The following is a 16,848-nucleotide window of genomic DNA, read 5'->3' as shown; positions in this document are numbered from 1 at the left end:
AGAGCTTGGGGCCCCACTCCTCAGTGCGCCCCCAGAGAAAAGCAGTCAGTCACTCCCATCTCCCCTGTCTCCGGCCGCACTCCATCCACACCCGGCCCGTGACCGATTGTTTCTATCTCTGGCACCTGACCCTGTATGGAGTCTCCAAACCCAGCAGATCCCTGCAGTGTGCTCCCGCGCTGCTCCTCCCCAGGGAGGAAGGGGAGTCTCCCCGGATCTGCCGCCTGTTGGGTCCCTGCTGGAAGAGCAGTGGCCCAACTGTGCCGGGGATCACGGTTTATGGCAACCCCAAGCTGAGAGCCCCCTCCTCCGCTCCGTCTCTGCAGCTGGCTTCCCTACTCCAATACCTGGGAGCTCTGCCGCACTCAGGCACCCCCGGTCTTTCTGTGACCCCGAGGGTCCTGAGACCACACTGTCCCAGCAAAAGTTCCACCCCCCCACACCCCGCTTAGCCACTGGTGCAACGTCCCTCAGCAGAGCAGACTTCTAAAAGTTCTGATTTTGTGCTCTGTGGCTCTATCACTTGCCAGTAGCCAGCTGATGGAGGCTCCCTGGGGGAGGATTTCTTTGTCCTTGATTGGGGTGCCTGGATTCTCCTTCCTGGGTCATCTAAAATACATGGATTGGGATGATTATTAATACTAGTTGCTACAACAAACAACCCTGAAAACTCATTGGTTCAAGAAAATAAAGTTAGTTTCTTGCTCACATCACACTCCATTCCTAGTCAGCTGACTCTCCTGGACAACTCAGAATGGTGATTCCAAGTGGTGACTCAGGCATCTTGATTCTTCCCATTTTGTGGCCATGTGATCTTTAAGTACTTTGCTTCCAGTTGTACAATATGGGGGTTGGGGAAAGCTGATGACTCACCAGAACTGTTAGGAGCAAGGCCTTGAAGGGGCATAGTTTATTTCTGTCCATGTTCCATTGATAGAACTAGTTACATGGCCCCTAGCTAACTAACTATAAAGGAGGCTGTAATGTGTAGTCTTCCTATGAACACAAGAAGAAATCAAATTTAAGATTACCTAGCCACTCTTTGCCAGCCTACCAAATTTGTGTTTCACTCTTCCACCCATGTGCAGAATATTCCTCCTCCTCTGAGAGGACAAGCCAGAGTCTTCTCCAGTCACTGTCTCCAGCTCAAAAATACAGGATCTCCAGGTAATCAGTTTTCACAATTACTTCCTCTTAATTGGGACCTATAAACCAAAAGACAAGTTCTTTGCTCCTTCCCCTGATACACACACTAGACATAAAATGATGAAGCAGAGACAAAACAACTACAACAAAGACTCCAACTCAAAAAAGAGAAGAATAGAAGACATACAACAGTCACTGGTTCATGGCAATCCAAACTCTGAATCCAGATAGCTCAGGTATGGCAGATGTCACCAATGTAAAAATAGGGACATTTTATTTATGAGGCACAAGTTTTCTGAGAAAAAAATCTTTGTTGTCATTGTTCTCTATGGATACTGGTTTCACTGTAGAAGGTTTCACTTCTTCCAATGTTCCTCCTGGCCAAATCTGAAGTCAGGGAACACACTTCCCTTTGAGGTGATACAGCTTTTAAAGCCTGCCTCTGTTCAAAGGTGGTGGCCATAAGTTGTTCTAATTCTCAGAAAGTCAAAGAATTTTCAGTGAAGTCTTACAGTTTTCTTGGCAATGCAATTTTAATCAGTGGTATGAAGAGAGAAATGATAAAGTTACTTCCAAGTGTGACCATTAAAGCCTACATGTTCTTCTCTTAATTAACTTCAGCAAACCTAGAAGCCATGTCTTCAGATGTGGTTCCACTAGGAGTCATTAAAAGATCCTAAATAAATGGACAAATGGTCCCTGATCATTAATATTAAGACATAGTTTTGTTTTGTTTTTTTTATTTTTTATTTAAATTCAATTTAATTAACATATACTGTATTATTAGTTTCAGAGGTAGAATCTAGTGATTCATCAGTTGCATACAACACCCAGTGCTCATTACTTCAAGTGCCCTCCTTAATGTCCATCACCCAGTTACCCCATCTACACACTCACCTCTCCTCCAGCAACCCTCAGTTTGTTTCCTAGAGTTAAGAGTCTCTTATGGTTTCTCTCCCTCTCTGTTTCCATCTTACTTTCTTCTTCATTCCATTCCCCTATGTTCATCTGTTTTGTTTCTTAAATTCCACATGAGTGAAATCATATGGTATTTGTCGTTCTCTGATTGACTTAATTCCCTTAGCGTAATACCCTCTATGCTAAGAGGGTATTCTATGCTAAGATGGACATCCATCCATGTTGTTGCAAATGGCAAGATTTCATTCTTTTTGATGACATAGTTTTGTAAAGATGTAAGTTGTTCCTAAATTGGTTTGCTAATTTGATGTAATGTCAATCAAACTCCTAGCAGATTCAGTGAATGCCAACCAAAATTCTAAGATATTTTTATAAAATTGAAAAAATATAATAAAAACTGTAGAGGATAAAAGGTCAAGATTGCCAAGAACTTCTGAAAGAAAATAAACAGGATTGTGACTTAACCTACCACATATTAGAACTATTTATATGACTATAGTTAAGATAGAGAAATATTGATGCAGGAATAATTATAATGACTGATGAAACAAAATAGGGAGCCCAGAAATAGAGCATGTATATAGGGAATTTTGATATATGATTGACATAAGTGGAAAATCACTGGGAAAAAGACTAGCCAATTAGTGCAGCTATAAATTTGGGCCTACTTATCAGGAAAGTGCAATTATATTCCTGCCTCTCATAAACATAAGAGAAATATACCCATGTTAAAAATTTAATATAAAAAGTAAATTTTTAAAAACTTTATAGGCAAAGAAAGCAAGGCTGAAAATTGTTAATTTCTTTCACTTATTCACAAATATGTACTGAATACCAACTGTATTCCAGACCCTCTGGGAACAGCTGGAGCTTCAAGGATAAAAAAGACAAACTAAGGGGTGCTTGGGTAGCTCAGTTGGTTAAGCGTCCTACTCTTGATCTCAGCTCAGGTCTTGATCTCAGGGTCATGAGTTCAAGCCCCACACGGCTCCACGCTGGGCATGGAGATTACTTAAAATAATAATAATAATAATAATAATAAATAAAAACAAGACAAACTAAAATATGTAGGAAATATACTTAATATCTTTCTGGCTTTGTTTTAAGAAAGAATTTTTTTTAGAAAAACTTAGAAAGGGGCGCCTGGGTGGCTCAGTTGGTTAAGCATCTGCCTTTGACTCAGGTCATGATCCCAGGGTCCTGGCATTGAGTACCACATCGGGCTCCTTGCTTGGCAGGGAGGCTGCTTCTCCCTCTCCCTCTACCCCTCGTCCCCGCTCCTGCTGTCTCTCTGTCTCTGTCAAATAAATAAATAAAATCTTAAAAAAAAAGAAAAGAAAAACACAGAAAATGCTACTGTTAAATAAAAGACTGACAAATTGACAACAGAGTGGTCCTATCTAGTGAGGAGAGCCTTATCTGAGGCCCAACTACTTTGTCAGTTATTGATCTATAGCTTGGTTGTATCAAGCCAAAATTTAAATTGTCTGTATGATTTTATAACTCTAATAGAAAAAAATGTATTAGTAGTCTAAAAACAGTTTAATTTATATAATTTTGTTTCATACTAAGACAGTCAGTATTACTCTGCTTTTCTTGCAAAAGATTACCAAACCACAAATACAAATTCCACACGTTTCATACTTCCATTATATGTGTCTTTATTGTGATGAAACATGTAGTATAAACTTCTTAACATTAAAAGCCTGTTACAGGGCGCCTGGGTGGCTCAGTCGGTTAAGCGTCTGCCTTTGGCTCAGGTCATGATCCCAGGGTCCTGGGATCGAGTCCCGCATCAGGCTCCCTACTCTGTGGGGAGCCTGCTTCTCCCTCTCCTCCCCACTTATGCTCTCTCTCTCACTATCTCTGTCTCTCTCTCTCAAATAAATAAAATCTAAAAAAAAAGCCTGTTACATGTAAACATAAAATGAAAAGATTTCAATGGTTTTGTTCAACTCATAAAGAATGAAGAAACCAGTAAGATGTTAAGACTGGTTCAGAGAAACTGATGAATTATAATCAGCCAAATGAACTCTGAAATAAATTTGCAAATAGATGTAAACCTGTTTAATATCCTGAAGGGCAATAAACTATAACATTCAGGGCTCTTTCCCACCAAACAGAAAACAAGACCATCCAATCACATCAATTGCATCTGTCCCTTTGCATTGTTATCGAGGGGAATAGTTTGCATGACTCTCAAAAAAGAATTTTTTTGCAATTATGTCAGTTTTCTATGAATTAACCTCTACCCACACAAAATTTCTAAATAGCTTAGTCAGTGGAAAATTATTTAATTGTACACACTCCTAATAGACTTATAATCCCAGGAGGATCTACTAGATCATGTCCAGCACTCCACTGAAAGGACACCAGTCATCTCTTTTACTTATTTCTAAATTTTGGATCATTTTTCTTAACAATTTTTTTATAGAATGGTGCCTTTCTGAACATAACTTTATTTCAAAAAACTTACAATGCATATGTAATGCTCCAAAATGCTTTTGCTTGGGGGTGGGCTTTTGTTTTGTTTTGTCAAACCTTACATGTTAGCACAGAGTTGTTTGTTACATGTATTTAATGTTAGCATGTATTCATTGCCTCCTTCTAAACTCATTTTTGTTGTTTAAAATACAGTCACTTCCTCTACCCCTTTGCCCTTATAATCCTAAACATACTCTGAGTAGAAGTTCTCTTTTTTAATCTATTATGTTTTTGGACAGCAGGAGAGTTAATTTCTGTAAAACAGAGTGAATCTGCTGAAAAGTCTTTGGTGTATTTAATCTAAATGGAATAACATCTATTTAACATTATTTCTAGAGGGTGTTCTTTAAACACTAAAAAATAATATAGTAAGAATGTTTTGAAGGCTTAATCTTATAATGAGGCAGGTTTCATAGATCTGGAGTCAGTCTGTAGAAAATCTGGAAGCATAGAGACTCTGGAAATAGGTTGGTTTTGAATACAAATACAAATTATTATTATTATTTTTTTTTTTTTTTTTTTTTGTCAGAGGTGTGTATTCTATGTGTATCTGAAAAGTTTAAAGGTTTTTTTCTCCCTTTGAGGTTCATTAATGACGTTTCAACCTCTTGTAGATATACCTGTAAAGGAGAGAATTTAGAATTTTTATTTCCTTTTGTGAACTTCTTCTCCTCATAAATATCATGACTACTTTCTGGCCAAAATGGGAGATTTCCAGATTTTTCTCTTAGATATTTTGGAACATCCTGCCCTAAGAATAAAGCAGGAATAGTTTGGAGATAATCTCTGGTCACCAATTCCACATTATACTAATAGTCATTGGTGATACTATAGTCATTTAAAATAAGCTAAACAGAGATGAGACTTTCTTTTTGACCATTTGACTGATAACCCCACAGAGTAGAGTCACCTAAAAAACAGTAGACCTGAATTTTCTCAGGTATAGGCGGTAAGTGTTAACAGACAGGCAAAATACATGGTTGAACTCAGTTTATAGTCCCTCCCTGAAATACAAAGCTTTTCTGAGCTCAGGCGTGGAGCCATGGAATCTCTGGGCCTTCAAAGGGAAATACGGAGGAGGATCTGAAAGTAAAGCCATGTGTGAATTCAGTCCACATCCTGCACTCCACCTCCACCCTTCCTTGGATCTTACAGACTACGCCAACTTGTTGCACAAGAATGACCAGACTCAAAAGTTTAAAATAAATGTCTGCCATTTATTAGAATTGTTTCTCAGGAAGGAAGAAGTAGAATGCCCATCAGGCAGGGGCTTGGAATCACTCTACCCCCGTGCTTACACGTCAAAATTACAGGCTTTCTTTTATAACTTAATGTACCTAAAAATTCCTGTAAGACTTGTGTTGATGAGCTGTGGAGAAAGTGAAACTGGAGAAGGAACAATGAGAGAAACTAGTGGTCTTCTGGGGAGGATGACGTGGACCTTATGAAATAGTGAACATCAAAGACACTATTTGATGAGTACTAATAGCAATCAAAGTGCAGACAAATACATATTTGAACAAAGGAAATCACATTACTTGTTGAGAAAAGCAAAGGCGAATGTCATAGAAGATCCTTAAAAGAGTAAAAATGTACATTCAAGGGAATAAAACATTAAGGGTTTCTTAGTTAGTTGAGTTTTTTTCACTTTAAGAATAGTGAACCCTCTCCTTTTGGTTATGCAAAAGCTGATTTCATCATTAAATGGAGATCAGTTTGAGTTGGAACTAAAAGCACATTTTAATGGTTTAGACATGATGAGCTGAGATGAATTGGGGGATCCTGAATGAGTCCAAGTTTCTGAATTAAGCAACAGGATGAATTGTAGGTGTTGATTATTCAAAAGGGAAGACAAGGGAAAAGCCAGACAAACAAAGTTGGAATTCAGTTTAGGACATTTGAGTGTGAGATGGCTGAGTAATCCAAGAGGACCTAGCAAATACATAATTCAATATGTGAGTCTGGGCCTCAGAGATGTTGTCTGGGTTGAACACGTAAATACAGAACTTGCCCAAGATCACACAGCTTCTGAGCAGTGATGGGGAACAGGGAACAAAGCCTTCTGGCCACATTCATGCTTCTTTCTTGAAGACATGCAAAGCGCAAGGAAATGGGAATCTGTGCTTCAAGCCTAGAATTGCACAATCATTTTCCCTCTACATAACTGCTAAAATAGAAAGTCTGAAATATTACATTTCAACTACTGTGCTGAACCTGGGACCAATACTATCTTCTAAGTATTAAAAATTTGTCTTGGCGCCTGGGTGGCTCAGTTGGTTAAGCGACTGCCTTCGGCTCAGGTCATGATCCTGGAGTCCCGGGATCGAGTCCCACATCGGGCTCTCTGCTCAGCGGGGAGTCTGCTTCTCCCTCTGACCCTCCTCCCTCTCATGCTCTCTGTCTCTCATTGTCTCTCTCACAAATAAATAAAATCTTAAAAAAAAAAAAAAGTTGTGTCTTAATCATGCTACTTATGCCAGAAAATTTCTGTGTCCCTTCTTGAAACCTAGCTTCTGCCAAGCCCCTATCCCCTGTTTGACAAATACAACTGAGTGTCAGTGAATCTCAAAGATATAAACATCATTAAATTTTCCCACCAGACTTCTAAGTCCCATGAAAATTAAAATCCAACTGTATAAATTGGTCATTTAGTGAGTACATGGCCTTTGATCCATTGGTCTGGGCTGAAATTGTCATTTGTCTAGTAATGGGAAATGCAGGTAAAGTGTCTATGGTGAAAAAGAGAGAGAAAATAGGGAAAATGGCAAAGAAATATTATGAGGCAGGTGACAGAAGAAGAAACCCCAAAAATTACTAAGAAAGGATACTCAAGAGAGAAGCCAAGGCAAACATAACAAAGGCTTCAAGAAGGTGAGCAATGTTGAAAGGGTGGCTAGAGGCAAAGTGTTAAATGGTAAAACCTGGGGCACTTGGGTGGCTCAGTTGGTTAAGCGACTGCCTTCGGCTCAGGTCATGATCCTGGAGTCCTGGGATCGAGTCCTGCATCAGGCTCCCAGCTCAGCGGGGAGCCAGCTTCTCCCTCTGACCCTCTCCCCTCTCATGCTGTTTCTCTCTCTCTCTCCCTCTCTCTCAAATAAATAAATAAATAAATAAATAAATAAATAAATAAATAAATAAAATCTTAAAAAAAAATAAAAATAAATGGTAAAACCTGAAGAATGCTCGAGTTTTTCAACAAAGAAGGCATTGGTGAGCAAAACCAGGGCCTTTTCAGTGAAGTGATAGGCACAAAAATCAGATTTCTCTTAGTTGAGGTGAGATTAGGAATCTGGAACTTAGAGAACTTAGTTGGGAACACTGGTTCTAGAAGTCTGGATCCAAAGAGGGGAAGAGATGAAACATCAGCCATGGAAGAGGCGTACACATAACACAATGAAAATTCCATAGCATGTCAACTATTAGTTGTGACTAAGTTTGGAGTGGAAAAACAATATCCCAAATTCTCAGGAAGGAAAGGATCTTAAAGTTTACCAAGTACAGTGTCCAGCTTCTGTTCCAAATCCCTCTCTAACACCATAACCACAAACACCTCTGCCTCACACCCAGAAATGATCCTCCAGACTCAAAACTGGGAGAATTCTGAGGGACAAGCCTTCTTAGTCCACTTTCCAACAGCTCTACCTCTTAGAAAATGTTGCCCTAATTTGTCCAACAAATTCCTACACTCAATTCTAGTCCTCCATCTGGTTCTGGTTCTTCCTGAGGATACCACATCATACCAAACAGACCAGGATGGTTCTCTAAATGTCAGAGGCAACCCTCTTGTCCTTATCCTGATCCTACAATGTTTACTCAGAGGACTCAGCAATCTCCCCCATATATTCATGGGATCATCCAGACTCAATCCAGTTGTCATCTACTCTGCAGCCTTTAGAATGAATCACAACCCTCCTGGTGGTACCAAAGCAGAGCAGAAATGTGATCTCGTCCCTTCCTGGCACCCTCAACACTACAGAGCTATTCTAGCATACTGTTTACTTTCTTGGCCAGGGTCCTTTCCTATACTCTGTTGCTCCCCAGTTCCAGCCTAACCTTCCCCTGCCCAGTGATGACTGCTCACAGATGAAAGACACACACATGAGAAGGAATGTATTTTTATGGCGAGGGTATTCCAGAATGAGGGAAGAATCATTCCAGGAGGGGGTAAGTTGGTGATATTCAAATTCTAGAATAGCTTGAAGTGTTTGTAACTGACAGGTTGGAGTCAGGGTCATAATCCTTCACACTGTTAGAACGGGCTATTTTCACAGAAAGTTTCAGGCAGCACTTTTGATCATCTGGGCAGGTTAAGTATTGAGTTTCATTTTTTCTGCAAGCGTGTCTGCACATGCCATGGTAAAGCTGGCATGGAATCCAGGGCTCTTGGCTCTTGTCATACTGGGATCTGAACAGGCCACCTGGGGAAAACATAGCCATGTTTAGTTTCCTTGCAGCAGTGATAATAGGAGTGGGGAAGCATGATTTAAAGAGAACAAGCCCTGAGAATATTAACAGGATCTGGAGTCAAAACCACCTCAGTTCAAATCTGGGCTCCATCACTATAGCTCCTCACCCTTAGGCAAGTTACTTCGGTTCTCTGGCCCACCACTGCATCATTTTCACAATGGGTGTCATAATAGAGCCAACTCCTTACCGTTTGTGATGCTTAGATTAGCATATATAGTATGCTCAGAAGAGTATCTGGTGCATAATAAGAAGTAATGAAATATTAGGCAGTGTTGTTGATATGAAAGTCTTTTCCTGAGGGTCCAGGGCTTCAAAGGCTGCTCCTGTGAGCACATTTTGGACACATTTTCAAGTGCCCATACAGATGTGTGCTCCTCACACAGAGCTCTATCACAGACAGCCAGGCTCCACTCTGAGGCAGGGCACACATATTTGAGCCCCTGCATGCCGTTGTACTTCAAAACATTCGAGCAAATATGCATCACTCGTGTTTATACATTGGCCCCACAGAAATCGATACTGCACGTACATGTGCAGCACACTGGTGTGCACACACAGGCCCATATGCACATGTCCATATTCACATAAACTGAGCATATACACATGTGCTCACATACAGACTTCTACCACACACTCTCCACATATGACTAAAGCCCATTCATGAGTATTGATAGCTATATATCAATCATCCAGATATGTGCATGTGTATATAGGTTCTTCAGCTGAAAATACCACTGACAAAGTTCCTTACACTTAGTTAGCCTTTTTTTTTTTTTAATTTTATTTATTTGAGAGAGAGAGAATGAGAGACAGAGAGCATGAGAGGGAGGAGGGTCAGAGGGAGAAGCAGACTCCCTGCCGAGCAGGGAGCCCGATGCGGGACTCGATCCCGGGACTCCAGGATCATGACCTGAGCCGAAGGCAGTCGCTTAACCAACTGAGCCACCCAGGCGCCCTAGTTAGCCTTCTATAAATATTAGTCATCAATAGTATTAGTTACCTATTGGAACTTTCAAAGACAAAGGAGCCAAAGAAAATACTAACAATCACTGTCACATGTCCAACATCAACTATGTGTCAGGCATTTTACAAATGATATCTCATTGAACCTTCATAAAAGCCTATTGTTATCTCTGTTCTTTAGATGAAGATACTGAGGCTCAAAGAGAACTCTTGTTCTGTCCACATTTCCATAGCTTGTACTTGACCATCGTAGGATTCAATTTCTTCTCTATATGATATTAAGCCCATTCGCTTTCCTCTCTGTGTCACATTGCCTCTCTATATGATAGGATTTCTAGGACAGAGTGGCATCTTCCTGCATGTCTTCAGGTATAAGAACTTCTTCAGCTATCAATAGAAGTCTAAAATCCATAGCTTAACACTCCAGGACCTTTTCCACCCATCCCCTCATTTCACACCCATTCATCAACACTCACTCTGTGCCAGGCCGTGTACTCAGTGCAAAGTATGCAGAGGACCCCAGTGCCCACCCACATTAATAAAAACCGGACAAGCAAGTCTGACATTATTTCCTGCATAGAAAAAGAACATTTTGATAATATTTTTACAAAAGAATGTAAAATGTCCCAAGTTTAGATGAAGTCAGAGAATGTGAGGGGAAAGAAAGTAGAAAAGAAAATGCCTTAGTGGTAGACATCCCATAGCATTTGGGCGCTGGTATGTATATGAACTGCCCCAGAAATTGGGATTCCAGCCCAGAGGAGGCACTCAATTGCTGCTACATCAGCCAGCCTGCAGATTAACCAGAGCAAGGAGGTAAAAAATGGTACCCCTTCATCCATGTTCCAACGTCATGGTACTGCTGTGTTTCCTACTTTAATGCTCACCCTCATCATGGAGCCTCTCTCTCTTTGGCACCATCCAACTTAAAAAAGGAGGAGGTCTTCAGGGGGCCTCGCTAGAGTGACACCCATACTCTTCTGGCTAACATTTGAACTGGTGGACTTTCATTTTCTCCCAAATACAGTGGATGGAAGCCAGGGCACCCAAGATCTCCTCTTTGTAGTCACCAGAGGATGAATAAGAATATAGATACCAGGAATGATATTCAGGCAAGCTGACCTTTCCCTCACTCTCTCCATAGAGAAAACAGGTCAAGGCAGGCCCAGGAGGATTCTGTTTACTGTGGCTAAATAAACAAACAAAGGTTTTGTTGTAGATATTTCTAGTTTCTCAATCCTGCAGCTGTTCTAACCCTGTATTGTTCTGCATCACTGCAAACTAATACCCACATCAAATTAACATCACCTTTGATCATCCCTCCATCTCCAAATTGAAGTCAGAGGCCTGCTTTGATTTTATTTATTTATTTATTTATTTTATTTTAATTTATTTTTTAAATTCTTTTTAAAAAAATTTTTATTTAAGTTCAATTTAATTAACATATACTGTATTATTCATTTCAGGGGTAGAATTTAGTGATTTATCCATTGCATACAACACTCAGTGCTCATTACTTCAAGTGCCGTCCTTAATGCCCATCACCCAGTTACCCTATCTACCCACCCACCTCCCCTCCAGAAACCCTCAGTTTGTTTCCTAGAGTTAAGTCTCTTATGGTTTGTCTCCCTCTCTGTTTCCATCTTATTTTATTCTTCCATCCACTTCCCTATGTTCATCTGTTTTGTTTCTTAAATTCCACACAAGTGAAATCGTATGGTATTTGTCTTTCTCTGATTGACTTATTTCGCTTAGCATAATACCCTCTAGTTCCATCCATGTTGTTGCAAATGGCAAGATATCATTCTTTTTGGTGGCTAAGTAATATTCCATTGTGTATATATACACCACATCTTCTTTATCCATTCATCTGTCAATGGACATCTGGGCTCTCTCTGTATTTTGAGATCTACTTTTAAATATCAGCTTTGCCTCTGACCTTTGTATTCTGTACCCAGTCTCCCAGTGTGAGAAATGGGAATGAGAAAGGTTGCACCAAATCATAAAATCTCAACTGTGTTTGTGAAAAAGACTGTTAATAAGATGTGTCATACTTGGGGTGCCTGGTTGGCTCAGTCGTTAAGCTCCTGCCTTCGGCTCAGGTCATGATCCCAGCGTTCTGGGATCGAGCCCCGCATCGGGCTCCCCGCTCGGCGGGAAGCCTGCCTCTCCCTCTTCCACTCCCCCTGCTTGTGTTCCTCTCTTACTGTGTCTCTCTCTGTCAAATAAATAAATAAAATGTTTAAAAAAAAAATAAGATGTGTCATACTTTATAATAACCTGAAGACTTGTTAAGTATACTCACATCAAGTCTCTAGAGATTCTGATTTGATAGGTCTGAGGAGAGGCCACAGCAAATGTGCTTTGCACAAGTGTCCCAGAAAATATGCATTGGTTCCTGCCTGAAGTGAGAGCCACAACCCTGCCTGACTTTCTCACATTGACCTGTAGACATTGCCCAGCTCATTTTCCACTTTGGACTTGTATTAAGAGCAAATCAAAATATCATAAATTGAAAAACAAAACATATGCTCTAGACTCTAATAGTCCCATCCAAAGCCAAAAGCAATGTAACACATGATTTCTCTGCCACCTGTGCATCCCAAACATGATCCTTCCCTGCCTAACTTCTGAGGTTCTTCCTACCCATATATATGTTTTAGGCATAAGTCATTTATATATTCAATCATTCAATAAATGTTTACTAAAACCTACTCTGTGAAAAGCACTCACCTCAGCACCAGGAATACATAGATTTAAAAGACAGAGTCTTGTCTTTCAAACAGTTGAATTTTCTAAGCCTATGTTTGGAGTGATGAAAGGAAAAAATGACTTTGATTATCCTAAAAAAGTTTGTCCAGAACAGTTCCTGCCCATTAATTCTGCCAGGTGAAAGTATTGAATGGTTATTAAGGGAGCAACACTATGTACAACTTCTGAAGCATAGAATGCTGTCTTCCTTTGTTGTTGTTATTTGCAAACCCACCTGTGGTTTCTACCACTGCTCCAACGTGGAAACTGAACTTTACTGAATGAAAACAAGTGTCTCTTAAGTAAAGAGGATGAGACAGGGTAAGAAATAAGGAGTAGGAGAAAGTGAAGTAGGAAGAGGATGGGAAGGGGAAGGAGGAATAGGAGAGGGAGGAGAAAGGGAAAGAGGAGAAAACAGTGACCCTGAACTCAATCCCAAGGAAGGAGAGACAACCTTAGTTCTCTATAGGGCTGGGATGAGACTACTCCCATGTCTCTCTGTACTTGCCAAGGTTTGAGGAGAGACACTTGAGGACGTTTCAGCTTCCTGATTTCATCTTTCCTCACTGCCTACAGTTACATGTATTGCTTTTCAGTGCCCCTGAAAATCATACTCAAGGAACTTTTTTAAGAATTTGAAAACAGGGGCGCCTGGGTGGCTCAGATGGTTAAGTGTCTGCCTTCAGCTCAGGTCATGATCTCAGGGTCCTGGGATCAAGCCCCGCATCGGGCTCCCTGCTCTGCGGGGAGTCTGCTTCTCCCCCGGCTCATGTTCTCTCTCTCTCTCTCTCTGTATCTCTGTGTCTCGAATGAATAAATAAAAAAAATCTTTAAAAAAAAAAAAAGAATTTGAAAACATTACCAGATATTTTTCATGCAGCATTCATTCTTCCCATTTCAATAGCCACAGCTCTGCTGTGATGAATGAAACTGTCTTTCTCAAGCTTAATTACCCCCAAACTCAGGCTAAGCCAACCCTAGCCCAGATAAACCCTACATACGCCCCACTTGATAATACACCTACTTAAACCAAACACCTAACTCCAACTCGCAGCCTCATCTCTTCTCTAACCACCTAAGGCTCAGTTATAAAATTTAACACAAACATGACACTAGCCAAGCCACCCATCTCCAATTCACAGCATCAATCCAAAATACAGCCCAACCACCACCTTCACCCTAACTCTCAGTTCTACGCAACTCCACCTCCAGTTCCATTCAACAAAAATACCATTCCCTCTCCAGACTACACCAGAAGATTAGTCCAGCCCAGTGCTATAAGCAGAATTGCTCACCCTCACCTCATGCCCACTCATTTTTCTAATATTACTCTCTCTCTCAAAGTCATATACCATCCGCCCCACAACTCACTCTCCCAAACTACAATTGATTCCTCTAATAGCTCCCCAACTTGGATCCAATCTCTCACATCTAATGCATACATCAAGCTCCCCTCCCACCGACAGTACCACCTAAAATGCTTCATGCTTCAATACTCCACTATGCCAGGAACAGCAGGAGCAACAGTCTCTTAAATTTATCTTGGCAGAGAAGAACCAGGAGAGATCTTGACATGAGATGGACCATGGGAGTAACATTCACAACCTATCTGAGACCAGAAAGGCCATAGGTAGTGCCTATGGTATGTGAGTAGGAGTCATCTCAGAGGTCATCAAGATAACAATACCACATGCAAGACCCCAGAACCTTTGAGAGAGGCCTGAGTTACCTGGAGTCTTACGAACCAGGATCAGAAGGATGGAAATGGTCATTAAATAGGGCTTCATGACTGACATGTCCTGAGAGAATGGAGGGCTGTGCTGCAGAGGACCGAACAGAGATCACTGCAGCAGAGCAATGCCCTGCCTTTATTAGTTTTGGAAATGGGCCAGGGTTGTGTGCAGTGAACTAAAAAGGATGAGACATACCTGGGGTCAGCCAGGCAGAAGGATAACATGTATCACATATCTCAGCCGGGCACTCTGTGTAAGTATGGGAGATTTGCCAGCGGCACCCATGTCATAGTGGGCTTTCCTTCCCAGAAGAAAACAAAGGCAAATTAGAGGTAGTTGGCATTTTGTGTGAGACAAATTTGAATGAGTGAATGAATCAAGCAAGCAATCAGAAAACTAATATATATTTATAAGGAGTCCTTTCTTAAACATTTGTCTTTATCCTCCTGAGAGTAGAGTGTCCCCCTCTGTCAGTAGTACTTACTGCATATCCAATCCAATACTAGGCATCAAGGACTAACAAAAGAGAAGGGAAAGACAATGAGGATCAAAGAAAAGGTGGAGAAGATAAACTGAAGGGGAAGTATAAATGGGGGAAGGAAGGGAAAGACATGAGGCAAAGATAATGGCAGTTCATATTTACCATGAATCAACCACATGTCAGTTTCTGTACTAAATACTGTGGTCTAGATCTGAACACTTAGGACAACACTGTGAGGTTAGGTAATATTTTCCACTTCATGGATGAGGACAAGAAAATTTGAAGAGGTGACTAAGCATTCCTAAGCCACATGTCTGATGAGACATAGAGCCTAGATTAGAAATGATATCTGTCTGACAGTATATGTCTTTGGGGTTTTCCATTCTTCCTGTGAGTGCAAGGACAGAAATGAGAGATAAGACAAAAATATAATCAAATGCTAAAAATCAGAGAGTAACTCACTGTTCAAGATAATAAATTTAGTTTGAGGAATTCAGTGCTCTTCTCTTGAGAAATGGTAATGAAAGGACTTTTGGGGGGAAACCACATTGACTTTTTATACTCCAATGAATCATGTGGAAGGTGGGTGGGTTGGATCCAGTCTTTTGAATGGAAGTCTGGAAATGAATGAAAAGGCTCTTTTCAAAAGTCTAAGATAAGATTGCCACATCTTGCCACAACAAGGCAAATGGAACTGGACTAGTCCTCCCAAGGGTAAATGGAATTATACTAGCCATCCCACTATAAGCAACTCTAACACTTGAAAAAATAGAGAAAGTGTTACTATTTCAGTTACTGAATTAAAGGCAGAGCAGAAATGAAAAGGCAACTTACAATGTGAGAAAATATTGCAAACCACATTTCTGATGAGGGGTTAATATCCAAAATATATAAGCAACTCATACAACTCAAAAACAAAAAAACAAATCATCCAATTAGAAAGTGGGTAAACAAACTGAGTAGACATTTTTCCAAAGAAGATGTTCAAATGGCCAACAGGTACATGAAAAGATGCTCAACATCACTAATAATTGGGGAAATGCAAATCAGAACCATGAGATATCACCTCACACCGGCTAGAATCACTACGATCAAAAAAGACAAGAGATAACAAGTGCTGGTGATGATGTGGAGAAAAGTGAACCCTTTGTGCACTGTGGGTGGGAATGTAAACTGAGACAGCCACTATGGGAAATTATAGGGAGGTTCCTCAAACTAAAAGTAATACTTCCAAATGATTCAGGAATTCCACCTCTAGATATACATCTGAAGGAAGTGAAATCACTATCTCAAAGAGATAACTGCATTTCCATGTTAATTGCAGCATCATTTGCAATATCTAAGACATGAAAACAACCCAAGCGTTCATCAACAGATAAATGAATAAAGAAACACTCTCCAAGAAAAGTCTATACCTGGCCAAAGGACTACGGAAAGGGTAGCCTAACGACAGAAAACCATCTTGGCAATACTCACCCTACTCCAACAACACTAATGGAAAAATCTCAGTCCTCCTTTCCCCATGGTTTCAGAAGGTTTTCACATCCTACCCATGGTTTTCACCCCCTCTCTATAAAAGCAGTGCTCAGACTTCCTCACCAGCTGATGTTGGTGGGGACATATAGGAAGGTAATCTTCCATCTCCTAAATGGCAGAAGGAGAGTTGCTTTGATTCTCTTGTTAAGTAGTGTCAACTAAGCCTGGGGGTAGCTGAGCCTCCTTCTCCACCCACCATTAATGGAGACTGAATAACATAGTGTAAGTCAGGGCTAGTAAGCATTTTGCTTTTCCCCCACCCTGCTTTGCCAGCACAATCCAAAGGGAAGATTAAATATATACAAGTGCCCAGCGTCAAGCTATGTCTCAGCAGAGGATTGCTTGCTAAGAAGAAAAAGGAGAAGGAAG

General features: G+C 40.6%; 1 protein-coding gene across 1 annotated transcript; it reads right to left on the bottom strand.

Annotated features, from left to right (window-relative positions):
- Positions 1-8,679: 8,679 nt before the first annotated feature.
- DEFB116 (defensin beta 116) lies at positions 8,680-14,525 on the bottom strand. Its single transcript, XM_031029410.2, has 2 exons — positions 14,459-14,525; positions 8,680-8,966 (listed from the first exon to the last, which is right to left on the bottom strand). The coding sequence occupies exons 1-2, from the start codon at positions 14,523-14,525 to the stop codon at positions 8,728-8,730; spliced, it is 306 nt and encodes a 101-aa protein (XP_030885270.2). The 3' UTR covers positions 8,680-8,727.
- Between the last annotated feature and the right edge of the window lie 2,323 nt (positions 14,526-16,848).

The sequence above is a fragment of the Leptonychotes weddellii genome, chromosome 10 (assembly GCF_054177405.1).
Source record: "Leptonychotes weddellii isolate Sample4059 chromosome 10, ASM5417740v2, whole genome shotgun sequence".
NCBI classification, from domain to species: Eukaryota; Metazoa; Chordata; class Mammalia; order Carnivora; family Phocidae; genus Leptonychotes; species Leptonychotes weddellii.
This window is presented reverse-complemented; position numbering and strand designations above follow the sequence as displayed.

Excerpts from the sequence above, each read along its gene's own strand:
- DEFB116 (XM_031029410.2), bottom strand. The coding sequence starts at position 14,525 with ATGTCAGTCATGAAGCCCTATTTAATGACCATTTCCATCCTTCTGATC. Across the intron at positions 8,967-14,458 it reads CCTGGTTCGTAAGACTCCAG|GTGGCCTGTTCAGATCCCAG; the intron begins GTAACTCAGGCC and ends TGTTTTCCCCAG.